This window comes from Oncorhynchus kisutch, linkage group LG12, assembly GCF_002021735.2.
Source record: "Oncorhynchus kisutch isolate 150728-3 linkage group LG12, Okis_V2, whole genome shotgun sequence".
Taxonomy (NCBI): Eukaryota; Metazoa; Chordata; class Actinopteri; order Salmoniformes; family Salmonidae; genus Oncorhynchus; species Oncorhynchus kisutch.
Genome location: NC_034185.2, coordinates 43,958,994 through 43,985,403, shown reverse-complemented (window position 1 = coordinate 43,985,403; position 26,410 = coordinate 43,958,994). Strand labels below are relative to the sequence as shown.

The following is a 26,410-nucleotide window of genomic DNA, read 5'->3' as shown; positions in this document are numbered from 1 at the left end:
TGTGTCTTTACAGTGAGGGTCTGTGTGAGAGATATTCTGTATGGCCCTTCCATGTTTTACTGTGAAAATACGTTGCTATGTGTTGTCACAGTTATAGCAATGCAATAGCAGTAAGCTGGTCATTTGCATAGGAAATAGCACTTCATTACACTAGCTAAGATTGTAGACAATGACTGACACCATCGATAATTTAGCTTCGCTGTCTTTGGCGCCCTTTCTATTTATTTTCTATTGTCAATAGAAAGGGTGCCAAAGACTGCAAAGCTAAATAATCGAAGGTGTCAGTAATTAGGGCACATTTACAACTCATCAACGAATGGCCGTTCGTGCAGTTATTAACTGCTAAAAGTCAACGTTAAAGTACCTAGTTCAAATTAGCATGCTAACTTGGTTAGCCAACTTTCCAATTCAAATGAACGTTAGCTAATGTTAGCTTGCTAAGGAGAAAGATAAACGGGTATAAACAAATGAACATTACCTTTTAATACTGCGGTTGATATATGTTCCATGCCTGGATGTGTGTCATCCATGCCAACTTCATTCATGGTGTTAGATGACTCAAAGATTTGGACCGTCTTTGACATTTTTGTTATAGGCCTCCCTTATGTAGCTAGATAATGTGTGAACGTATGTACGTCCGTTAAGCATTATCACACGAGGGGGAGTGCTGAATATCAGCACAGCTGTGATTCGGTCATAGGTACGAGGCCGCAGATAATAATATTCAGTATAACAGCACGACCACGAGTGTGATATTGCATTTATACAACAGTTCTACAAGCGCAATTTACTAGTTAACAGTAATAAGCAACATCAGATTGTGATTTGTTTATTTATTTAATAATTTATTTGGCTCCGTCAACACACATAGTTCCACAACTGGACTGAGACACATAGTTCCCCAACTGGTCTGGGACTGGACTGTTGCCAAGCACCACATATACATTTTCCTACACACTAACTTGCTACTGCTACTTTGTATAGGTCTACACTTACCGTCCTCTCCTGACGACCATTCATAATTGAACTCAAATGTTATTTTTGGAAATATGTTCATCTTTGCGGTGCGAAGTTAGTTACAATTTAAGATAGATAACGATCGTTAATGTAATTAACGGTTATTAGAACACCTGTAAAGCGGAGTGATACATGTATAGTTAAAAGTCCCAGTGCTGTTGTACTCTAATCAAATTACTGGTCGTATTATAAATACTTGTCAACATCATTTTCAGTTCTTTCCGCCCTTTTCATCGAAAGCAGTGGGAACGTTTTACTTGCGTTTTCTTTTAGTAATGTTCAAGATGCTTTGGCGGTGCGTTTTTATTACTTTTGAATTGAAACTCTTATTGAGCCATATCAATAGATTGCAGTCGCAGCCCTGATTTCTGGTTGCTCTGTGGTATTGACGGATGCACTGAGAAATATAGAGTGTACAATTCCTTCTATCATCATGTAAAGAGAAACCACCTTCAACACCTACTTGATTGCATCCGACCAGATGAACAGCCATCGGAGGAAAGCAAAGTACCATCGGAACAAGTAAGTAGCTAGTTAGCATATTTAATGAACGGACGATACACGGACCAAAGTCCTACTGTCCATAGGCTATTCGATCATTTTAGCTATAATGACTCTCATGGCTAAAGCTGGGTTAATGTGAAAATAATCAATGATAAATAGGAACAAAACACATAAATAGCTCTATTGGTGAAACAAAATACCATTTCAAATAATAATCTGTTTCTTTGATGTGTGGTACACAGGACAACATTCAACCCGATCAGCTACTAGCTAACTCCAGCATCACTAATAATCAACTCCATACATCTGACTCAGATGAAGGGCAAAGGGGCATTAACCAACACGGAGCTGTCACAGTGCAACAAGTAAGTTACTCGGTTGGTGGCAATCAACTGAAATTGACCATATTTTTAAAGTACTTACATTTACTAATAGCATTCACAGTCAGTCTTCGCAACCACTTATCCTGCCACAAACATTATACTTGTCATGAACTAGTAATGTCCAGCCCGCACATGTCAGGATACTACATTCAATGTAAAATATATATATATATATATATATATATATATATATATATATATATATATTAAAAAAGGATCTGACAACACATGCCACTGCTTTTGTGATAAATGCCAGAGCCAAGCATGGTCTCTCACAGGTAAGATGCTTTTTCTGAACAGAGCACAGCATTTGGTTTGTTACATTATGCAGAGCATTTTGTAGTGGTTCAGTGATGGTTGAGTTCATCCTCAGTGCTATGTTGTCCACCTTACTATTATTGATCCCTTATGTTAATGAATATGTCATAAGCAAATCTGAATATCATAGGTAAACATGATGGTGTGTTCCAACCTCCATGACTGATGACTTCCCCACCTCTCTCGCTCTCTCTCATTTTCAGAAAGGCGTGAATGACATTGTTCTGGGGTACAGCAGTATCAATCATCACTATTGGACAACCTCAGGAAGCAGGTCAGGTCAACTTGAAAAAGATGCAATGGATATATTTGACAATTTCATTGACCCTTTTGCTGGTGTTGCAACAACATATAGACAGGACAGTGTTATTAAGAAGCAGTTTAGCTGTTTGGACGCAGAGGAAATTCCAATTGCTCGAACCATATGCAGGATCAAATGTGGAGGATCAAAATACATTTTCATCAAAGATAATAAAATCATTTATATACCATTAGTCAAAAGTCTAGAACAGTTCTTATCAAACCCAAGGATTTTGTCTATGGTTGAAAAGGGACCCCAGATGTGCAGGGAAAGTTTTTTTAATGACATTGTTGATGGTGCTCTTCTAAAATCACATCCCTTATTTTCAGAGAAACCAAAGGCATTGCAGATTGTTCTGTACACGGATTAAGTAGAAATTTGTAATCCACTAGGATCCTTTACATCAAAAAACAAGTTGTTAATGGTGTACGACACCATAGGAAATATACATCCAAAATACAGGTCTAAACTGGCTGCTATCAGGCTACTTGCCATGGCTAGATCAGCAGACCTCTGTCAATCTGGTGTAGATGTAATATTGAATAGAATCATGGAAGACATGGATGATTGTACAGTGGGGTTAAAATGCTAACTATTAATGGAGAGAAAACGATATATGGTGCCATGGTCCCTCTCTGTGGAGACACCCTGGCACAACATGAACTAGCAGGGTTCAAAGAGCGTGTGGGCTTTGCCTACAGTAAGTGCAGACACTGTGAGTGTTCTTTTGACTACATGCAGTCACACTTCAATGAGGATGCATATACTAAAAGGGCATTGGAAAAGCATGTCAGACAGTGTGATGAAATAGAAAAGGCACAGACGGACTTGCTTCGCAACAGCCTGAGAACAACATATGGGATCAATAGAAGGAGCAAGTTAGTTGAATTCCCAGCCTTTGATATCATACAACAAACTCCGCAATACATTATGCATGTCATTCTGGAGGGCATAGCCCCATTGGAAGTCAAATGTGTTTTGAATCATCTTGTCTTGTCAGGACAACTTGATCTGGACACAGTGAATTCTGTTATTCTTGGTTTCCCTTATTCCCCTCTAGATGTTAGAGATCGGCCATTCCCAATTTCTGTTAGTACATTAACGTCAAGTGATGGTAAACTAAAACAGTAATCTGTGCAAATGCTTGTCCTGCTAAGGATATTGCCATTTGTTTTGGAGAGTTTGGAAGTCAATGCATATATACACACAACTGATAATTGAGCTAATAGAGATTGTACAGATAGTATTTGCACCTGTTCTTTCCATTGTGACTATGTCTAGGTTGAAGGAGCTTTTTCCAGACTGCAATGTTACACCTAAACAGCATTATGATACATTTGCCATCACAGATAAAGTTATTGGGGTCAATGGTTAGACATATGTGTATGCGGTTTGAGTCTTAACATGGTTTCTTTAAACAATGGGCTTCCAAGCTCAATATAAAAAATATTTGCAAGTCTTTGATCAATCAGAACCAAATATATGAAAGCTGCCAAAATGTTGACAGTTCCAATGCACCCATTTTTTTCAAATGAAAGTGAGATGGGACCTGTATCAGAGGTTAAAGAAATAAACAATATTTACGTAGAAAATTGAGGGACTTCCTAGGTTTCAATGAAGTAAACCATGCTGTATCAGTCAAATGGCTTGTAATAAATTCTAATAAATACATAACTCAGAAGTCCATGATCTTTGCCAAAGTATGCCAGGATTTGGACTGGTCAAAAACATATTTCTTGTTGATTCTAGGCTTTATTGTTTGGAATATCAACCATTTCAAACTATATGCTTTGATAGAAACATCATGGTTTATCAAGTTGAGGTCCCACACCTTGCACAGGCCACTGAGTTAGTGGATGCTAAAAAGCTGGTTTATTTAACCTCTTACACAATTAGCAACAAGATCCAAACTTATGTACAAGTCAAATACCATCTTGGGGATGTAATAGAATTGTTCAAATGACTCAAAGTGTGTTCCCCAGATATGAAAAGTGTACTGTCTTTTTTCTGTACTGTATTTTGTCTACATGATTGCTGTGCTGTGTGTAAGATTGACATTAAAACAGTGAATTCCATTTGGTTATCTGTTCTAGTTTCGAGCACTAAGTTACTCAGAACCAGTAATAACAATCTCAGTAACAAGTTATCTTATTAAGATAATTAAGGACAAAAAATCTTGAAACAAGTGAAATGCTCCAACATAAAAACTGTCTGATAAGAAGAAAAACAAGCATATATTGCCTTGATTTAAGATATTTAATCTTACTTAGATTTAAATTTTTGTAGTGTAATAATCACAGTGGTTGTAGAAGGTGTAACAGGTCAGCACCTCAGGAGTAAATGTCAGTTGACTTTTCATAGCCGATCATTCAGAGTATCTTTACCGCTCCTGCTGTCTCTAGAGAGTTGAAAACAGCAGGTCTGGGACAGGTAGCACGTCCAGTGAACAGGTCAGGGTTCCATAGCCGCAGGCAGAACAGTTGAAACTGGAGCAGCAGCACGGCCAGGTAGTCCTGAGGCATGGTCCTCCAAGAGAAAGAAAGAAAGAGAGAAAGAAAGAAAGAAAGAAAGAAAGAGAGAGAGAATTAAAGAGAGCATACTTAAATTCACACAGGACACTGGATAAGACAGGATAAATACTCAAGATATAACAGACTGACCCTAGCCCCCCAACACAAACTATTGCAGCATAAATACTGGAGGCTGAGACAGGAGGGGTCGGGAGACACTGTGACCCCGTCCGATGACGGGGCCAAACAGGCAGTGATATTTATGTTTGAGCTGATAGTGGAGGGTGAGCTGCATCCAGCCAACTTCCTACGAGGGCACACCACCTCAGTGCTAACAATATAACTCTGGTTCATAGACACATACTTACTGCATGCAATTGATATAGGATCAATAGAGGCATTCAAGGGACTTAGAGGGACATAAATTAATTTACTTACATTATGACTTACAATGCTTCTGGGACTATGTACATTTTCTGCAGCACTACGACAACTCAGCGATACAAGTAGGGATTATCTGAGCAGGGCTTGGTTCATTGATAAGTCATTCTCTCAACGAAGCCTTGAAATGTGTGGAAAGAGTCCAGGAGTCAAGATGATTTGGATGGACTTCGTCATGCCTGTAGAACATCTTCTGTTTCCAAAAGGTGTCAAAGTTATCTATAAAAGGTATGCCAACAGAATGGCAGTAGTCTTTAAACCAGATATGAAGTGCTAAGGGCCTCCTGAACCTTTCGTATCCGCGACCCAGCGTCGGCATGGGACCAGAAATAATTGGATGCTTTTCAGAGCCTTGGAATGGCAAGCCAGACAAAATTAAACAGGCCTATTTATCTAATGAATATGTATTCGGAGGGCAGAAATGACTGAATATTAAAGCATTAGACCTCTCACTAAAGGCTTAAATCATACAAAAGATATACTCAAATCCAAACTGTTTCGCTAGCAGATTAGTAAGAATGTCAGCCCGTGTTCAAGAAGGGCCTTTTTCCCTTTATTCAGATTACAACCTCTCACTTTCGGGATTTGAAAATAAATATATATTTTTTAAAACAAGCGGGTGGAGGATTTCTGTTTAATCCTCAAAAGACAGAACAAATATTACAACAATTTACATTGTCTAATTCTCTGTATGGTAATAATAACCTATTTTATATTGTAAAGTGGTTTCTTGCATCATACAACACAATACAATTTACAGTCACCTATTTGGCACATCATGTTACAGACCAAGTAAAAAAGTATTAATATCAAGCCCTTCATAATGTAAAAACATTTTTTAAAGTCTCATGCAATGTAGGCCTGCGCTGAACACCACATATAGGCTATATCATAGAAATCAAAAGCTTTTTCCATGTGAAAATGTTATGGGATTTGCTCCATAGGTTTTGTTGGTAGGCCTACATTATGCTCAGATAGCCACAATAGCCTATTGGCTACTGTCTAAAACTGTAAGGGTACAGCCTCAGTGTTCACTGTAAATTCTCACAATGTTCAAGTTTCTGCTCACAAGACCTAAAATTTGCTCAGTGCCCCCCAAAATTGTAGGGAGCATTGGTCACAGCTCTCGCAATTGTCAGCTGTTGTTAGAATGCATTAGATTGACAGTAACAGTCAGTCAGATTAGGCTACAGATAAAACACCGGCTGATGTTGTCAAGCATATTCAGTTCATATCCATAGTGTTAATATTTGTTTAGTGATTTAAATTAAGACCCCATCCCCAAAAGCTTATTCCAGCAGGTTATTGGACAATACAAGCAATTTTTACCTCTAAATCGCCTCACTATTCATGTTGAATAAATTAGAATGTCAATTTCAACTAAGCAAATTGCTAAATCGTTCAGTTTACATCTTGCCTAGGCTACTGTAGGCTATCTGAAATTAGATGTAGGCCTATCAGGGGCTATAGGCTACCTGCATTTAGCTAAGCAAACCAATGGCAAACTGAATTGCAATCATAAACCAAGATTTGTGTCAGTAGCCTATGCCTATAGAAATGACAAGCCAATCTAGCAGATAGGCCATTTATAACGGGTTGTATGTAGTCTTAACATTTGGCACTTATTATTAAGGCACCATTGCCAGAAAAATTGCATACCATTCGTTTTTTAAAGTTCTTCCAAGTGTTTCTTGGGTAGAGATTTCGATATCCTCTGTCTAACTTTCATCACTCTAACTCTCCTGTCAATTTTATGCCAAAAGTATACAGTTAAATCGACACCCATTGATAGAAAATGATCTGGACTGAATGATCTTTTCTCTTGCAACATATTCAAACTCATTTATTACTTTAGCGAACTCGCAATACTTATTATTTTGATGGAAACCTGATCGTAACGTCATTACAAGTTACTTAGAAGATAATCCATTTTAATTTGTTCGATTAATTTATGGAAAAACAGTTTATTGGATTTCATGTGTCAAGTACTCTCTTGCTGCGCAAAAACGATAGTTTTCAGGCCTTGGGGTGGTTTGAGGGTCATTGGGCTAGAAATAAGGTAACCTGGCAACCCTGTCCACAGGGTTTAGTCTTCCGGAAAGCCACACCAAAAAGAAGAAGACGTTGCTTAGTTACATTAGCTATCCAACCCACACATATTTAGTCTAGCTTCGTTTCATGTAACGTTAGCAAACTACTTTCAATATGCCATTTAAAGTAACGTTACATGGAGACTGCTTGGTTATAACGGCATAGACAAAAAGAACAAAGCTAGCTAATTAACCAACTGATTTGTCTTGAGTCATACACTTAGCGTGCATGCCAGGTAAGATCGTAAAAAAAAACATATAGTGTGCTTTATTGTAGCTAGCTAACGTTAGCTAGCTAGGTTAGGCTGACGTTAGCAGAGCTTTCTTGATAGGATCAGCTGCCTTGATGCGGTCTTTTGTAGGATACTGACTTGATAACGTTATAGTAAAGTTAACTGTCTGTCTTTATGCTAGCTAGCTAACTTCCATTTGAGATGTGGATGTTTTACTTGAGCTAGCTAACGTTACTAGCTTTCCCATCAATCAAGGCTACACTGAAGCGTTATATGCAGTGTCCTGTAGACAAATAAATCACTGAATGCAGAATGCCCTGGGTAACGTTACTTTGGGTACTGACTGTAAATGTGTCAGTCTTTCTACTAGCTAGGTAACGTTAACTACTAGCTAGCTTAACAGTAACTAGCTAACGTTAACGTCAGTGATATCAAGGAACTTCCACACCGTGCTAACGCTAACGTACACCTATTAACTGTTTTACTAGAGTTAGCTAGCTCTTCTATTAGAAATGTGGATGTTTTACGTTGATCAATAAAACCTGCAATTAAGTGCTATATGCATTGTCCTGTGGTCAAATAAAATAGCTAAATGCCTTTGGCATTAGGTACTGTAAATGTGCTTTTTAGACTTCCCTCACAGTTAGCTAGCTACTGTAGCTGACATTATGTAGGTAGCTAGATTGTGTGTGCGAGGCAGTTTATCAACAAATACAATGCATATAGCCTAAACATTGCTAATGCTGGTTTGATTAAATATGTCAATCATTGATGATTGGAGGGTCACCTATAGGCTACCGTTTCGAATTTAAATGAAGTATTAACCAGCTGAGAGTATCGAATATAAATAAAATAAAAATGTCCCCTTATCTCTCTCCAGTTCTCGACCAGAGTGCTGAAGGAGACAACTGTTATGTACAGCCCCAAAGAACTGGAGGGCGAGGTGGATCACTCGTTTTTCGACAGCGACGCTGATTGTGACAGCATCAGCAAAGAGCAAGGGAAGAGTGAAAGAAAGAGTGAAATAAGCTCTGAGGCTAGAAAGGAGCCAGACATCCAGCCGGAGGCTCCACAGACAGAGCGGCGTAGTGGTACAGAGAGGTCCGGTGGTGGTACTAGGGACCCTAGTCCTGCAGGAGTAATATTTCAACCGAGGACAGAGGAGAAGGGTCATGGCTTTGAGGCCGAAGACAGGAGGAGCAGGTCTTCTAGCATATCGTCCAATAAATCAGAGGTAGGCATGCTAATGGTGAGGCTATTTGGTGAATGTTCTGTAACAAAGGCATGAACAAGGATTGTCTGATGAAAATAACCACTGTCATCTTTTACCCTTTCCCTTGTGACTTTTCCCAACCCCTTTACCCAGGTCAAGGTAAAGTCACAAGGAAAGGGCAACAAGTGCTTTTATTATAAAATCAGAATGCACCCTATCTGTAACCGATTTACAGTGCACATGCAGGCATAACAGTATGCAGGAGTAATAACTTGTACTAGACAAGTTGCGGGGCTCCTGAGGGGCGCAGCGGTCTAAGGCACTGCATCTCAGTGCTAAAGGCGTTACTACAGACCCTGGTTCGATTCCAGGCTGTATCACAACCAGCCGTGATTGGGAGTCCCATAGGTCTGTGCACATTTGGCCCAGCGTCATCCGGTTTAGGGTTTGGCCGAGATAGGCCGTTATTGTAAATAAGAACTTGTTCTTAACTGACTTGCCTAGTTTAATAAAATTGTAAAAAAAAGTCTGTGGCTTCATCATTCTACATTACGCCACAAGGTGGCATTATGCCACTCAATATAAACTGCCCAGGCATGGGGTACATTGGAATTGAGGCCTAATCAAAATCAATGTCAAGGAAGCATAATTATTTGAAAAAAAGATATGATTTAATCTTAAAAATGTCCATTAGAATTCCAATTGTTTTTATACAATACAGTACAGATTTAAAACAAACAGTATCAAATCAAATGCAATCCTCATCATTCATGTTCTTAGTGATAATCATTTCAATAACATGTCCATCAAAAGCTTGAGAACTGTTCCATGACCAGGGAGCTGCCTAAAACAAATATGTCTAACCATGGTCTATTGTAATATTTGTAGTAGTTGTAAACTATATTCACTTACCTGTCTAGTCGGAGGTGAAGGACGGCAGCGGTGCAGAGGAGGTATCTAGCATCCACTCTAAGAGCTCCAGCGACATCCGCACGGCATCATCGGCAGAGGAGCAGGAAGAAGGCGCCGATGATGAAGATGGCTATCATCAGAGCCAAGATGAAAGCGAGGAAGAGTCAGGGAGGCCACTGGGTCAAAGGTTCAAAGATTTAATGATTTTTTTTCCAGATTTTTTAAATTTATTTTTAGGAATCCTATATTTCCTTCTCAAAATTTAAATCAGCATACAATTTCTTATCTTCGTGTATTTATTATTTATGTGGCTATTGAGATTATAAATGTCTTTCCCAAAGGAGGCCTGGCCAAGATAGCAGCAAACAAGCATGTAACATTATGCAGGAGTGTCAAACTCATTTCGTGGAGGGCAGTGTCTGCTAGTTTTTGTTATTTCCTTTCAATTTGTGTCCAATTAAGACCTAAACAACCAGGTGAGGGTAGTTCTTAACTAATCAGTGACCTTAACTCAATGAGTCCCACTGTAATGCTGGTGCATTTTGGAATTATAACCCTTTTTAAACATTTTTGTTTGAGTTAAAGACTACTGAGTTGGACCATTGGATGTGTTTATTTCGTCTGCATCCGTAGATACCAATACTGAATCAGAGAGGTGCGGGTGGCTGCCTTAGTTGACGTCCACATCATCGGCGAGCAGTTGTTGTTGGGGGTTAACTGCCTTGCTCATTAGTCTGTGATTAACGGGGGCTGAGCTAGAGCAGTGTTTGTGAGACATGGGTGGATCCTCAAGGAGCCCGGGCTGGGTCTTACAAAAACATCTGTAGAGTCCTAATTGTTTGAGCTACAAACTATTAAAAGATATCTACTCTGAGACTCACAAACATGCACATGTAACATGTTTTGTTTTATGATGTTCACAAGCTACATGAGTTGTTAGGTAAGGGGTTCTTCTACATAGAAGATCATAGGAAATCCCAGGACATAGTGTGTATAATACTGTAAAAAGGTCACATACAGTGGGGAGAACAAGTATTTGATACAGGTTTTCCTATTTACAAAGCATGTAGAGGTCTGTAATTTTTATCATAGCTACACTTCAACTGTGAGAGACGGAATCTAAAACAAAAATGCAGAAAATCACATTGTATGATTTTTAAGTAATTAATTTGCATTTTATTGCATGACATAAGTATTTGATACATCAGAAAAGCATAACTTAATATTTGGTACAGAAACCTTTGTTTGCAATTACAGAGATCATATGTTTCCTGTAGTTCTTGACCAGGTTTGCACACACTGCAGCAGGGATTTTGGCCCACTCCTCCATACAGACCTTCTCCAGATCCTTCAGGTTTCGGGGCTGTCCCTGGGCAATATGGACTTTCAGCTCCCTCCAAAGATTTTCTATTGGGTTCAGGTCTGGAGACTGGCAAGGCCACTCCAGGACCTTGAGATGCTTCTTATGGAGCTACTCCTTAGTTGCCCGGGCGGTGTGTTTGGGATCATTGTCATGCTGAAAGACCCAGCCACGTTTCATCTTCAATGCCCTTGCTGATGGAAGGAGGTTTTCACTCAAAATCTCACGATACATGGCCCCATTTATTCTTTCCTTTACACGGATCAGTCGTCCTGGTCCCTTTGCAGAAAAACAGCCCCAAAGCATGATGTTTCCACCCCATGCTTCACAGTAGGTATGGTGTTCTTTGGATGCAACTCAGCATTCTTTGTCCTCCAAACACGATGAGTTGAGTTTTTACCCAAAATTTCTATTTTGGTTTCATCTGACCATATGACATTCTCCCAATCTTCTTCTGGATCATCCAAATGCTCTCTAGCAAACTTCAGACGGGCCTGGATATGTACTGGCTTAAGCAGGGGGACACGTCCGGCACTGCAGGATTTGAGTCCCTGGCAGCGTAGTGTGTTACTGATGGTAGGCTTTGTTACTTTGGTCCCAGCTCTCTGCAGGTCATTCACTAGGTCCCCCGTGTGGTTCTGGGATTTTTGCTCACTTATTTCCTAATAATTGCTCCCACAGTTGATTTCTTCAAACCAAGCTGCTTACCTATTGCAGATTCAGTCTTCCCAGCCTGGTGCAGGTCTACAATTTTGTTTCTGGTGTCCTTTGACAGCTCTTTGGTCTTGGCCATAGTGGAGTTTGGAGTGTGACTGTTTGAGGTTGTGGACAGGTGTCTTTTATACTGATAACAAGTTCAAACAGGTGCCATTAATACAGGTAACGAGTGGAGGACAGAGGAGCCTCTTAAAGAAGAAGTTACAGGTCTGTGAGAGCCAGAAATCTTGCTTGTTTGTAGGTGACCAAATACTTATTTTCCACCATAATTTGCAAATAAATTCATAAAAAATCCTACAATGTGATTTTCAGGATTTTCTTTCTCATTTTGTCTGTCATAGTTGAAGTGTACCTATGATGAAAATTACAGGCCTCTCTCATCTTTTGAAGTGGGAGAACTTGCACAATTGGTGGCTGACTAAATACTTTTTTGCCCCACTGTATATGAAAGTTGGATAAATGGAAAGCCAATTTTAGATGGGGTCTCAGGACTGATAGGGTTAATTGATCAATCATGTACAAGTGAGGAGTGAAAACCTGCAGACACTTGCCATCCGTGCAATGATTTTGACACCTGTGCATTACAGACATCAAATCAACAGTATAGTGTTCCTATATGCAGGCAAAGCATTTGCGTCCTCTATTCACCAGGTTGTGTTCTTATCTAGACTGTGCCATGTCATTCAGTTGGATGGGTAAGCCTTTGTTTCATGACCTTATATTTTGTTAACCCAAGGTTGATACCCGGACCTAATGGGACACAACACGTCATTCCCAAGAAGCCTGTCAGGAAGCTCCGCCACAGGAGTTTGTCCCCATCTTCCACTTCATCCGAGTCGGAGACGGATGAGAGCTACAGCAGTGGGGAGAGCTGCTCCTCCGAGCCCTCTCACTCTTTGGACATGGTAGGATTACAACTTGTTCTTGTCTAACTGGCTGAGGCTAGTCATTCTCAATCCTGCTCCTGGAGAGAGCTGCTCTACTGCTCGGCTTCGTACGCATACCCAATGGTTACTTCGAGGAAGGGAGGAAAGAAGGATGCATTTTAAGAGTATTCGCATAGGGTCTAGCTATTTGTCCCAGCTCAGTAGTGAAACACCTGGGTTGAATTCACCATGAACCAAACGGGCTGAAATGGGGAGGGACCTAATAAGAAACACTCATTTTTATAGCAAAATGTTTTGCTACGGTTTGCACTAATGAAGATGAGGACGGTAAGGGGGTCTTCTACACGGCTCCAAAAAATAAAGGGAGCACTAAAATAACACATCCTAGATCTGAATGAATTAAATATTCTTATTAAATACTTTTTTCTTTCCATAGTTGAATGTGCTGACAACAAAATCACACAAAAATTGTCAATGGAAATGAAATGTATCAACCCATAGAGGTCTGGATTTGGAGTCACACTCAAAATGAAAGTGGAAAACCACACTACAGGCTGATCCAACTTTGATGTAATGTTCTTAAAACAAGTCAAAATTAGGATCAGTAGTGTGTGTGGCCTCCACGTGCCTGTATGACCTCCCTACAAAGCCTGGGCATGCTCCTGATGAGGTGGCGGATGGTCTCCTGAGGGATCTCCTCCCAGACCTGGACTAAAGCATCCGCCAACTCCTGGACAGTCTGGTGCAACGTGGCGTTGGTGGATGGAGCGAGACATGATGTCCCAGATGTGCTCAATTGGATTCAGGTCGGGGGAACGGGCGGGCCAGTCCATGCCTTCCTCTTGCAGGAACTGCTGACACACTCCAGCCACATGAGGTCTAGGATTGTCTTGCATTAGATTAGGAGGAACCCAGGGCCAACCGCACCAGCATATGGTCTTACAAGGGGTCTGAGGATCTCATCTCGGTACCTAATGGCAGTCAGGCTACCTCTGGCGAGCACATGGAGGGCTGTGCGTCCCCCCAAAGAAATGCCACCCCACACCATGACTGACCCACCGCCAAACCGGTCATGCTGGAGGATGTTGCAGGTAGTAGAACGTTCTCCACGGCGTCTCCAGACTGTCACGTCTGTCACATGTGCTCAGTGTGAACCTGCTTTCATCTGTGAAGAGCGCAGGGCGCCAGTGGCGAATTTGCCAATCTTGGTGTTCTCTGGCATATGAAAAACGTCCTACACAGTGTTAGGCTGTAAGCACAACCTCCACCTGTGTACGTCGGGCCCTCATACCACCCTCATGGAGTCTGTTTCTGACCGTTTGAGCAGACATCTGCACATTTGTGGCCTGCTGGAGGTCATTTTGCAGTGCTCCTCCTGCTCCTCCTTGCACAAAGGTGGAGGTAGCGGTCCTGCTGCTGGGTTGTTGCCCTCCTACGGCCTCCTCCACGTCTCCTGGTGTACTGGCCTGTCTCCTGGTAGCGCCTCCATGCTCTTGACACTACGCTGACAGACACAGCAAATCTTCTTGCCACAGCTCGCATTGATGTGCCATCCTGGATGAGCTGCACTACCTGAGCCACTTGTGTGGGTTGTAGACTCCGTCTCATGCTACCACTAGAGTGAAAGCACCGACAGCATTCAAAAGTGACCAAAACATCAGCCAGGAAGCATAGGAACTGAGAAGTGGTCTGTGGTCCCCACCTGTAGAACCACTTCTTTATTGGGGGTGTCTTGCTAATTGCCTATAATTTCCACCTGTTGTCTATTCCATTTGCACAACAGCATGTGAAATTTATTGTCAATCAGTGTTGCTTCCTAAGTGGACAGTTTGATTTCACAGAAGTGTGATTGACTTGGAGTTACCTTGTGTTGTTTAAGTGTTCCCTTTATTTTTTTGAGCAGTGTATATAGAATATCATAGAAATCCTAGGACCTAGTGTCTATAATACTGTAAAAAGCTCACATAGTTGCTGTCACAAACTCCACACAGTTGTAATTGACTAGTTGGACATTCATTTGCCACTGAGCCTTATTTTTTTCAAAATCTGTTGATGAGTTGAATCAGGTGTGATGGCGCTAAGCTGGGACAAAAACCTGCAGTACTTAACTGGCACAGGAGTACTGAGAATCACTGCTAACTGTATGTCGATCTGCATAACAGTCTGGAAAAGGGCATCAGCATCTGCTAAATGACTCAAATGTAAATGTTGGCACTGTTATGGTTGCAGTAAGTTGTTCAACAGGAGGTAAGACACTCTTAAAATCCAGAATTTATCTTGTTTTAACTGTTAAAACAACTCCCTGAATGCATCTTATTCTTCCTTCAGGTGCATACTGGATGCCCAGAGCCCTCTCCCAAGCCCGGGCTCCCAACCCACCAGACATCCATGCCCTCCTCCCCCAGATGGAGGCCCCCCAGGCTGGGCTCGGCAGCGCTCAGAGAGATGCCTCACACCACCGTCACCCTTGAAGAAGAGGAAGACACAGTGACTGACGTGACCCCACTGTCCACCCCCGACGTCAGCCCGGCCCAGTCCCTGGACCTGGGAGTGGGGAGGGTGGTGGTGGAGGAGGAGGGTGTGGGGCCTGGGGGTGTGGGTGTCAGGCAGCATAGAGGGACAGAGGGGAGCGCTCCCACTGGTAACCTCAGCAGCATACCCCAGGAGGAGGAGGAAGGGGGCTCCTGGAACCCAGATGTAGAAGAAGGTGAGGTGGGGAGAAGCAGGGGCTGAGGTGTATGTGCGGGCAGGGGGGTCAGTCCAGGAGGACAGGAGCTATCTGAGAAAGTGGCGGTTTACATATGTTTTTTATAAATATTTTCATTGACATGCAGATGCTCCATTTGTAACAAATCAGACAGCTAACTAACAAAATGTTTATCTGCTGCTTCCTCCTCTGTCATCTCTCCCTCCTCTCTCTGAAGCCTTCCTCAGTCGCCTGGAGAGTGGCCTGGCCATCGACTGCCCCAGTGGAGGCAGGAATAGGAAGAATTACTCCTTTAGCAACGACGAGGTGCGGCAAATTGACCGGGAGAACCAGAGGCTGCTGCGCCAGCTGTCGCGCCCCTCGCCCCACTCGCGACCGGGTAGTACTGGGGGCACCAGCACCACCAGTAGCTCCCGGAGGAGGTCCAACGGAGGAGGAGGGGGTCCGCCCCCTGTCCGCCTCTACCACAGCGCCCTCAACAGGCAGCGCGAGCAGCAGCGTATCGAGAAGGAGAACCTGGTGAGTGTTCTTCTCTTTTTGTGTGTGTAACTTATCTTTTGTAATTGGGTGTTTGGCTTTATTGTTTCAAAGTTAAAATGTGTTTATTGGGATTTTTTGTTTATTTCAAGCTCAAATGAGTCCAGGCTTGCTTCAAAGTGGATGTACAGTGCCGTGAAAAAGTATTTGACCCCTTTCTGATTTTTCTATATTTTTTAAGCTAAAGGTGGCACAACCAGTTTGAGTGTAAGGCAATTACTTTTTCACACAGGGGCATTAGGTGTTGCATAACTTTGTTTATGAAATAGGTATGTAACTGTTGTTATTTGTTCACTCGGGTTCCCTTTATCTAATATTAGGATTTGGTTGAAGATCTGATAACGCTAGCATCAATCATATACAACAGTAGAGGAAATTAGAAAGTGGGCTTATACTTTTTCACAGCACTGTAGCTGTGCCATCAGGAGCATATTATTGTATATTATGGTTAGAAGATCGCTATGAACTTGGCACTTGGCTTCACCCTATGATGTACGTTGCTGCAGCAAAGGCATTTTGAAAAAGTAACTCTTTACTGCCCAGAACTGTTCCATGTTATGTACAGACTAAAAGTTCCACGTCCTTAAATGAGGCCTTGCTGGCTAAACCCAAAGTCCCAAACAATCCTCCAAAGGACAATATTTCTGTGAATTTTCTGGAAAACATATGTAATGGGCATTTTGGTTCCATTTTCACACAAACTGCTGCCTGCGTGCACACAATTTTACTCCGAAAACTATAATCCTCTACTTGTGAGGCAGTGGAGGCTCCTCAGAGGATGAAGGGGAGGACCATCCTCCTCAGTGAATTTCATAAAAATATGAATGGTTAAACATTTTAAAAGTTTTCCTTTTTAGATTAAACTATACTAAATATAATCACGTCACAAAATAATTGATTAAAACATACTATTTTGCAAAGAAGGTCTACATTAGCCTCAACAGCACTCTGTAGGGTAGCAACATGATGTAGCTGGAGAACAGCTAACATGTTGTCAACCCGATCAGAGAATTAAATCTAGTACTGAAAGCATAAGCTACAGCTAGCTAGCACTGCAGTGCATAACATGTGGTGAGTAGTTGACTCAGAGAAAGACAATAGGTGAACAGTTTTGAACAAATACATTTCTTCCAAACTGAAGGAGAAGCAAGAGAGAAATATACAGTGCATTTGGAAAGTATTCCGACCCCTTCACTTTTTCCACATTTGGTTACGTTACAGAATTATTCTAACATTGATTAAATTATTGTTTTCCCTCATCAATCCCACATAATGACAAAGCGAAAACAGGTTTTTAGACATTTTTGCAAATGTATTACAAAAGAAACTGAAATACATTATTTACAGTATTAAGACCCTTTGCTATGATACTCGAAATTGAGCTCCGATGCATCCTGTTTCCATTTATCATCCTTGATATGTTTCGACAACTTGATTGGAGTCCACCTGAGGTAAATTCAATTGATTGGACATGATTTGGAAAGGCACACACCTGTCTATATAATGTTCCACAGTTCACAGTGCATGTCAGAGCAAAAACCAAGCCATGAGGTCGAAGGAATTGTCCGTAGAGCGTCAAGACAGGATTGTAATCAAGGCACAGGGGAAGGGTACTAAAAACATGTCTGCAGCATTGAAGGTCCCCAAGAACAGTGGCCTCCATCATTCTTAACTTCTTGCGTCGAGCAATCCCGTATCCGGGAGCGTAATCATAGCCTCAAGCTCATTACCATAATGCAACGTTAACTATTAATGAAAATCGCAAATGAAATGAAATAAATATATTGATTTTCAAAATATTATTTTCAACCATAGCTACACAAGCATTTGTGTAAGAGTATTGATAGCTAGCATAGCATTAAGCCTAGCATTCAGCAGGCAACATTTTCACAAAAACAAGAAAAGCATTCGAATAAAATCAATTTACCTTTGAAGAACTTCAGATGTTTTCAATGAGGAGACTCTCAGTTCGATAGCAAATGTTCAGTTTTTCCAAAAAGATTATTTGTGTAGGAGAAATCGCTCCGTTTTGTTCATCACGTTTGGCTAAGAAAACCCCCCGAAAATTCAACGCCAAACTTTTTTCCAAATTAACTCCATAATATCAACAGAAACATGGAAAACGTTGTTTAGAATCAATCCTCAAGGTGTTTTTCACATATCTATTCGATGATAAGTCATTCGTGGCAGTTGGGTTTCTCCTCTGACGCAAATGGAAAAATACACGCAGCTGGAGATTACGCAATAATTGCAACGGAGGACACCAAGCGAGCACCTGGTAAATGTAGTCTCTTATGGTCAATCTTCCAATGATATGCCTACAAATACGTCACAATGCTGCAGACACCTTGGGGAAACGACAGAAAGTGTAGGCTCATTCCTTGCGCATTCACAGCCATATAAGGAGACATTGGAACACAGCGCTTTCAAAATTTGGGGCATTTCCTGTTTGAAATTTCATCTTGGTTTCGCCTGTAGCATCAGTTCTCTGGCACTCACAGATAATATCTTTGCAGTTTTGGAAACGTCAGAGTGTTTTCTTTCCAAAGCTGTCAATTATATGCATAGTCGAGCATCTTTTCGTGACAAAATATCTTGTTTAAAAAGGGAACGTTTTTTTATCCATAAATTAAAAGAGCGCCCCCTATATCCAAGAAGTTAAATGGGTGGGGGTTTGGAACCACCAAGGCTCTTCCTAGAGCTGACTGCCCGTCCATACTGAGCAATCGGGGGAGAAGGGCCTTGGTCAGGGAGGTGACTAAGAACCCAATAGTCACTCTGACAGAGCTCCAGAGTTCCTCTGTGGAGGTGGGAGAACCTTCCAGAAGGACAACCATCTCCGCAGCACTCCATCAATCAAGTGGCCAGATGGAAACCACTCCTCAGTAAAAGGCACATGACAGCCCGCTTGGAGTTTGCCAAAAGGCACCTAAAGAAACAAGATTCTCTGGTCTGATGAAACCAAGTTGGAACTCTTTGGTCTGAATGCCAAGCGTCACATCTGGAGGAAACCTGGCACCATCCCTACGGTGAAGCATGGTGGTGGCAGCATCATGATGTGGGGATGTTTTTCAGCGGCAGGTACTGGGAGACTAGTCAGGATCCAGGCAAAGATTCCAAAGGTGTTTCAACAAAGTACTGAGTAAAGGGTCTGAATACTTTTTATTTTTAATACATTTGCAAAAAAAAGTTTGACCTGTTTTTGCTTGTCATGGTGTGGTATTGTGTGTAGATTGATGAGGGGGGGAAAACTATTTAATCAATTTTAGAATAAGGCTGTAACAAAATGTTGAAAAAAGTCACTATGTTCAATTTAGCTCACAAAAATGTGTGTTTTTAGTAGCTCGTTGAGAAATTATTATATGTATTTAACCAAAGATATATATCAGAATTTTGCCTTACTCAAGTCTCTTTCGAAATGCTATACTACTTTTTTCAACTAAGATAATTTTTGTCTTCCTTTATAATTTTTTCCTGTATCACTTTCTTTAAACAAAAAGTGCGACTCCGGTGGGACTCGAACCCACAACCTTTGAATCACCTCACATTCACAAGCCTAGAAGTCCAATGCGCTATCCATTGCGCCACGGAGCCACCTGTTGCACATGTGTGAAACTGAATATTTTGAAGTGTGTGTGTGTGTGTGTGTGTGTGTGTGTGTGTGTGTGTGTGTGTGTGTGTGTGTGTGTGTGTGTGTGTGGGGGAGGGAGGGAGGGAGGGAGGGAGGGAGGGAGGGAGGGAGGGAGGGAGGGAGGGAGGGAGGGAGGGAGGGAGGGAGGGAGGGAGGGAGGGAGGGAGGGAGGGAGGGAGGGAGGGAGGGAGGGAGGGAGAATTGCCAGGGTTGCGTATGCTGTCTGTGTGTCTGAGAGCACAGGCCGGTCAGTGAAAGCAGACACAGTACAGCCATAGAAAGACTGTAGCAGGTGGCAGTGGACACAACAGTGGTGGCAGCACAGATTGACATTATATAGAGTTCAAGGCCAACCCCAACCTCTACTCCAACAGCCCTGTACTAAGAGAGATTTGTTTTAGTATTTATTATAGATCCCCATTAGCTGCTGCCATTGCAGCAGCTACTCTTCCTGGGGTCCAGCAAAATTAAGGCAGTTTATACAATGAGAATTGTTTTAAACACTGTAAATGTTTAATTTAAAGGTTTTATGGCACAGATTACTATATTTAATATAGGAGAGTCACGCCTATTCCTTCCTAGCGCTCATACCATTTTTGGGTTGGATCTTGCCTTAAACTGGTTTAGCGCCTAATCTACTGCTCTCCAAACTTTATTTGGAAAGTATGGAAATATTAAACACAATCATGCACTGAGACATAAAAAAGGCATTCCATTAAAATAATAATTTCTTAGGTGGTCACTGGTGTCGTGTCTTTACTATCATTAAATTAAGACTTTTAGTTTTTATCAAAGATGCTCTGTAATTAGTATTACGCGATTAAACTGATTAATCATGTAACTGTAATTAACTTGGAAGTCGGGGCACCAAGGAAAATATTCAGATTACAAAGTTATAATTTCCTAAAATAACTTTTCAGATATTTTATATCTGATCAAATAGTCTTCTGAATAATGAATTATTTATTTTACCTCACGTTAGTCTCATTCCAAACGTCATAAATTGTTGGTTATCTGCACAAACCCAGTCTTCACTATGAGTCATCCATACATCAATTGTCTTAAATCATTTATTTATGACTAACTAAGTAATTCACAGAAATGCATAAACAAACCAACAAAGTCTATATGGTTACAAGAAATGATAAGGGAATGTGCCCTAGTGGGCTAAACCGGCATCACGGCTTTGTGGACAAAATGGGGAGTGGGAGTCAGCTGAGAAGTCACTACAGAGTTGATAATTATAACAATTGAAATGCTAATCCTTTACACATGAACGCTGACTCATTCGGGAACAATTGCAATCAATATATATATTTACGTTCAGTGTGTCGTCTTCATCACTGTTGAAAAGTTTTTCTTTTGTAGAATTGTCTGTCTCTCTCTCTCTCTGTCATGGTTATAGTGGATAGTTCAGAGTGACATTCATTCATGTTGTTGTAGAATGGATGTTTCGGCGGTTGTCGTTCTCCGCGTTCAATGATACCGAATTCCTAGCTGCAGACTAGTAATTAATATCAAAGACTTGTTCTTATTCTGTCGGTATCGATAGTCTAAGAGTTTAACCACGTGGTATGGTTAAAAGATTCAGCAATGGTCTGCAACCTTTGTACTCCCATGATTGAGAGAAACATGGTCTGCTTGAGAATTTCTCAAAGTTGGGTTTTATTCGGAATTGCAGAAAAGGGCTGTTCCAGGATGCCTGACCCTAACTAGGCTCATGGGCGGTCCTCTGATTTAGTTCAACTCAAAAGGGAATTGGAGTTTCCTTCATTAAACAGTCCAAAATCACATTACACAATTTTACAAACAGTATCATACTCACTCATTCATCTTATACAACAATTACATGTAAACCTCATATCTGAGGCTATTATATAAAGAGCGTTATGGTAATGTGGCCACACCGTCTCCAATGAGCTTCCCCAAGTTGTAACAAACAGACCAGTTCGTAGCTGGATTCTTCTCCGATCTTTTATACCTTCTCCGGAACATGAAATTTGTTTGGACCTCAAGTTCTTTTGTTCTCTATGAAACTTCACTCTCTGTCTCTATACTGTGTGGCCATGAGGCAGGTTCTTCTCCTCAGGAATTTACGACCTCTCTCTGACCACAGCAGCCTAGTTGAAGGAGGCAAGGGGGAGGCAGGGAGAGGGGGATGGGGCTTGCTGTACCCAAAGAGGGCAACGTCATGACACTGTTTACTAATGGAAAGTACAATCTAGTAAACCTCACATCGGGTGACGTGTCGATGCAGAAAGGGGCATCTTTACAATTGCACTGTTCAACACCCCCATATGGATTTGGTGTAATTGAGGGATATAAGTATTGGGAGCAGCATAGTCTCTTGTGACTCTAGCACTGCTTTTAAAGGGATAGTTAAACTAATTTACATATTTAGATACAATGCCTTCAGAAAGTATTAATACTTACTCCACATTTTGTTGTTAGTTTGAATTCAAAATGTATTAAATAGTTGTTGTTTTTTCACCCATCTACACACAATACCCCATAATGAAAGTGAAAACATGTTTAATTTTTTTTTTCTCATTTATTGAAAATGAAATACAGAAATATCTCATTTACATAAGTATTCACAGCCCTGAGTTAATACATGTTAGAATCTCCTTTGGCAGCGATTACCGCTGTGAGTCTTTCTGAGTAAGTATCTAAGACCTTTGCATACCTGGATTGTACAATATTTGCCCATTTATTATTTTCAAAATTCTTTAAACTCAAATTGGTTGTTGATCATTGCTAGACAACCATTTTCAAGTCTTGCCATAGATTTTCAAGCAGATTTAAGTCAAAAATGTAATTCCCCAACTCAGAAACATAGTCAGGTCCCACAGCACATTGGAGTTGAAATTAAATAATGAATATGAGCTGAAAGTGTAGACGTTCAGCTTTAATTTGAGGGTATATAAATCCAAATCGGGTGAACTGTGTAGGAATCACAGTACTTTTATATGTGGACCGAAAGTAATTGGACAATTGGCTGCTCATCTGTTACATTGCTAGGTGTGTGTTATTCCCTTATTAGTTCATTTACAAGTTAGCAGATGAAACGTCTAGAGATTTTAAGTGTGGCATTTGCCTTTGGAATCTGTTGCTGTTAACCCTCAATAAAAGTTCCAAAGAGATGTCACTGCCAGTGAAGCAAGCCATTATAAGGCTGAAAAATCTAAACAAGTCCGCTAGAGAGATATCAAAAACATTAGGTGTGGCAAATCAACTATTTGGTACATTCTTAAAAAGAAAGAATGCACTGGTGAGCTCAGGAACACGAAGAGGCCCGGAAGACCTTTCCCTGATGAAGAAAATACCCTTCACAATAATTGGCCAGAACAAGAACACCCTTCAGGAGGTAGGCGTATCTGTGTCAAAGGCAACAATCAAGAGAAGACTTTACCAGAGTAAATACAGATGGTTTACCACAAGATGTAAATCATTGGTAAGCCTCAAAAACAGCCTGACCAGATTAGAGTTTGCCAAAAAACATTTTAAAAAGCCTGTACAGTTTTGAAACAACATCTTATGGACAGATGAGACAAAGATCAACTTGTACCAGAATGATAGGAAAAGAAGAGTATGGAGAAGGGAAGTAACTGCTCATGATCCGAAGCATACCACCTCATCTGTGAAGCAAGGTGGAGGTAGTGTTATGGCGTGGGCATGTAGATGGGGAAACCCATGGAGCGGTGCACAATTGGACTGGGCGCAATGCATGCTGACACGGTCGCCAGGTGTACAGTGTTTGCTTCGACACATTGGTGCGGATGGCTTCCGGATTAAGCGGGCATTGTGTCAAGAAGAAGTGCGGCTTGGCTGGGTTGTGTTTCGGAGGATGCACGCCTCTCGACCTTCGCCTCTCCCGAGTCCGCACGGGAGTTGCAGCGATGGGACAAGACCGTAACTACCAATTGGATACCATGAAATTGGGGAGAAAAAGGGGTAAAAGTAATAAAACATCTATTTAAAAAAATAGATAAAATGAAGGCAAAACGCTGCAATAACAAGCAGGAACTGAAGACAGCTGCAGCAAAGGCCTGGCAGAGCATCATAAGGGAAGAAACCCAGCATCTGTTGATTTCTATGGGTTCCAGACTTCAGGGAGTCATTGACTGCAAAGGATTTGCAGTATTAAAACATCCCAATTTAAATGTATGATTATGTTAGTTTGTCCAATTACGTTTGTGCCCCTAAAATGCTATGTATAAAAATGGTTGTAATTCGTACACGGTTCATCCAAAACCCTTAAATTAAAGATGAAAGTCTACACTTAAAGCACATTGTGATTGTTACCTTGTTACCAAATCCATTGTGGTGGCATACAGAGTCAAAATTATAGAAGTTGTGTCACTGTCCAAATACTTATGGACCTGACTGTACACTGACTTCTAGGTAAGCAACTCCAGTGTGGATTTGACCTTCGTTTTAGGTTATTGTCCTCCTGAAAGGTGAATTAATCTCCCAGTGTCTGGATTAAAGCAGATTGACCCAGTGCTTCGCTGATCCAGTGCTTCGCCTGTTCTTCACTCTATTCCGTAGATTATTTTTATCCTGAAAAACTCCCCAGTCCTTAAGGATTAAAAGCATACCCATAACATGATGCAGCCACCACTATGCTTTAAAAATATGGAGAGTGGTACTCAGTAATGTGTTGTATTGGATTTGCCCCAAACATAGCACTTTGTATTCAGGACAAAAAGTTAAATCACTTTGCCACATTTTTTGCAGTATTACTTTAGTGCCTTCTGTACAGGCTTCTTTCTTTTCCCTCTGTCAATTAGGTTAGTATTTTTGGAGTAACTACAATGTTGTTGATCCATCCGCAGTTTTCTCCTGTCACAGCCATTAACCTCTGTTTTAAAGTCATAATTGGCCTGGTTTCCTTCCTCTCGGCAACAGAGTTAGGAAGGACGCCTGTATCTTTGTAGTGACTAGGTGTATTGATACACCATCCAAAGTGTAAATAATAACTTCACCATGCTCAAAAGTATATTCTAAATTAAATAAAATTTGTCACATTGATTTTAACAAAATTGACAATGTGGACCCAGAGGATATCACTTGAAAGTATTAATTAAACACTTGTTTCCAAAGTGTTTCTCAATGGTAAAAACAATAATGAATATAATGATTTAAAAGGCAAGACATAATTACAAATAACCATAAATACATTCATTTATATTGACATCCTGAAAAGTGGCATTATTCACTGCACTTCTCCCTAACCTTAAAAATCAACCATATTCATTTCACGTTAAAAAAAGCTATTAATTGCAAATCATACCGATCCTTCAAATAAATACATCTGACCAGCAGTAAGGGGCACAAGGGGCCGTGGAGTGTTTTTTTCTTACTTAGACAATGTCCAAATGAAAATCTTTGCCTGCTTTTTAAAGCTATTTTTACTTTTTCTTTGCTTGATCTCAAAGGGAAGGCTATTCCATAGACAAATGCCTCGCAGTACTGTTTACTCTTGGGATTTTACAAGACATAACACTAGATCTGGTATTGTGGCTGTGTTGGTTATGGAGTAGACCATATCAATGTGGTTTTTCATGTAACCTGGGGCATATTTAATAAGATGTCAAACATATGATTATGTTTAAGTTGGTCCACTCTGGACTCGAAAGGCATCAAGCCCACCTCCCGGAACTCCTGTACCCCCATGTGGGTCCTAGGGGGGACATTCAGCATATACAGTGGAGCAAAAAAGTATTTAGTCAGCCACCAATTGTACAAAGTTCTCCCACTTAAAAAGATGAGAGGCCTGTAATTTTCATCATAGGTACACTTCAACTATGACAGACAAAATGAGAAAGAAAATCCAGAAAATCACATTGTAGGATTTTAAATGAATTTATTTGCAAATTATGATGGAAAATAAGTATTTGGTCAATAACAAAAGTTTACCTCAATACTTTGTTATATACCCTTTGTTGGCAATGACAGAGGTCAAACGTTTTCTGTAAGTCTTCACAAGGTTTTCACACACTGTTGCTGGTATTTTGGCCCATTCCTCCATGCAGATCTCCTCTAGAGCAGTGATGTTTTGGGGCTGTTCTTGGGCAACACGGACTTTCAACTCTCTCCAAAGATTTTCTAAGGGGTTGAGATCTGGAGACTGGCTAGGCCACTCCAGGACCTTGAAATGCTTCTTACGAAGCCACTCCTTCGTTGCCCGGGCGGTGTGTTTGGGATCATTGTCATGCTGAAAGACCCAGCCACGTTTCATCTTCAATGCCCTTGCTGATGGAAGGAGGTTTTCACTCAAAATCTCACGATACATGGCCCCAGCCATTCTTTCCTTTACACGGATCAGTTGTCCTGGTCCCTTTGCAGAAAAACAGCCCCAAAGCATGATGTTTCCACCCCCATGCTTCACAGTAGGTACAGTGCCTTGCGAAATTATTCGGCCCCCTTGAACTTTGCAACCTTTTGCCACATTTCAGGCTTCAAACATAAAGATATAAAACTGTATTTTTTTGTGAAGAATCAACAACAAGTGGGACAATCATGAAGTGGAACGACATTTATTGGATATTTCAAACTTTTTTAACAAATCAAAAACTGAAAAATTGGGCGTGCAAAATTATTCAGCCCCTTTACTTTCAGTGCAGCAAACTCTCTCCAGAAGTTC

At 40.9% G+C, this 26,410-nt stretch overlaps 1 protein-coding gene and 1 non-coding gene across 3 annotated transcripts in view; one reads left to right on the top strand and one right to left on the bottom strand.

Annotated features, from left to right (window-relative positions):
• The first annotated feature begins 1,225 nt into the window (after positions 1–1,225).
• The window catches only part of cfap97 (cilia and flagella associated protein 97), a 40,160-nt gene continuing 14,975 nt past the window's right edge, over positions 1,226–26,410 (top strand). The window contains exons 1-8 of one of the 2 annotated variants that reach the window (XM_020497027.2): positions 1,226–1,539; positions 1,764–1,886; positions 2,426–2,496; positions 8,678–9,031; positions 9,931–10,109; positions 12,736–12,904; positions 15,215–15,593; positions 15,811–16,112. In XM_020497027.2, coding sequence (XP_020352616.1) covers positions 8,711–9,031; positions 9,931–10,109; positions 12,736–12,904; positions 15,215–15,593; positions 15,811–16,112 — 1,350 coding nt within the window. In that variant the 5' untranslated portion in view covers positions 1,226–1,539; positions 1,764–1,886; positions 2,426–2,496; positions 8,678–8,710. Of the gene's footprint in view, positions 1,540–1,763; positions 1,887–2,425; positions 2,497–7,519; positions 7,801–8,677; positions 9,032–9,930; positions 10,110–12,735; positions 12,905–15,214; positions 15,594–15,810; positions 16,113–26,410 lie in introns of those variants that run through there. The other variant, XM_020497026.2, reaches the window with a different exon arrangement.
• On the bottom strand, positions 19,633–19,724 carry trnar-ucu (transfer RNA arginine (anticodon UCU)). The gene is given in 2 exon segments: positions 19,633–19,668; positions 19,688–19,724. It is a non-coding gene; the product is annotated as a tRNA-Arg (tRNA).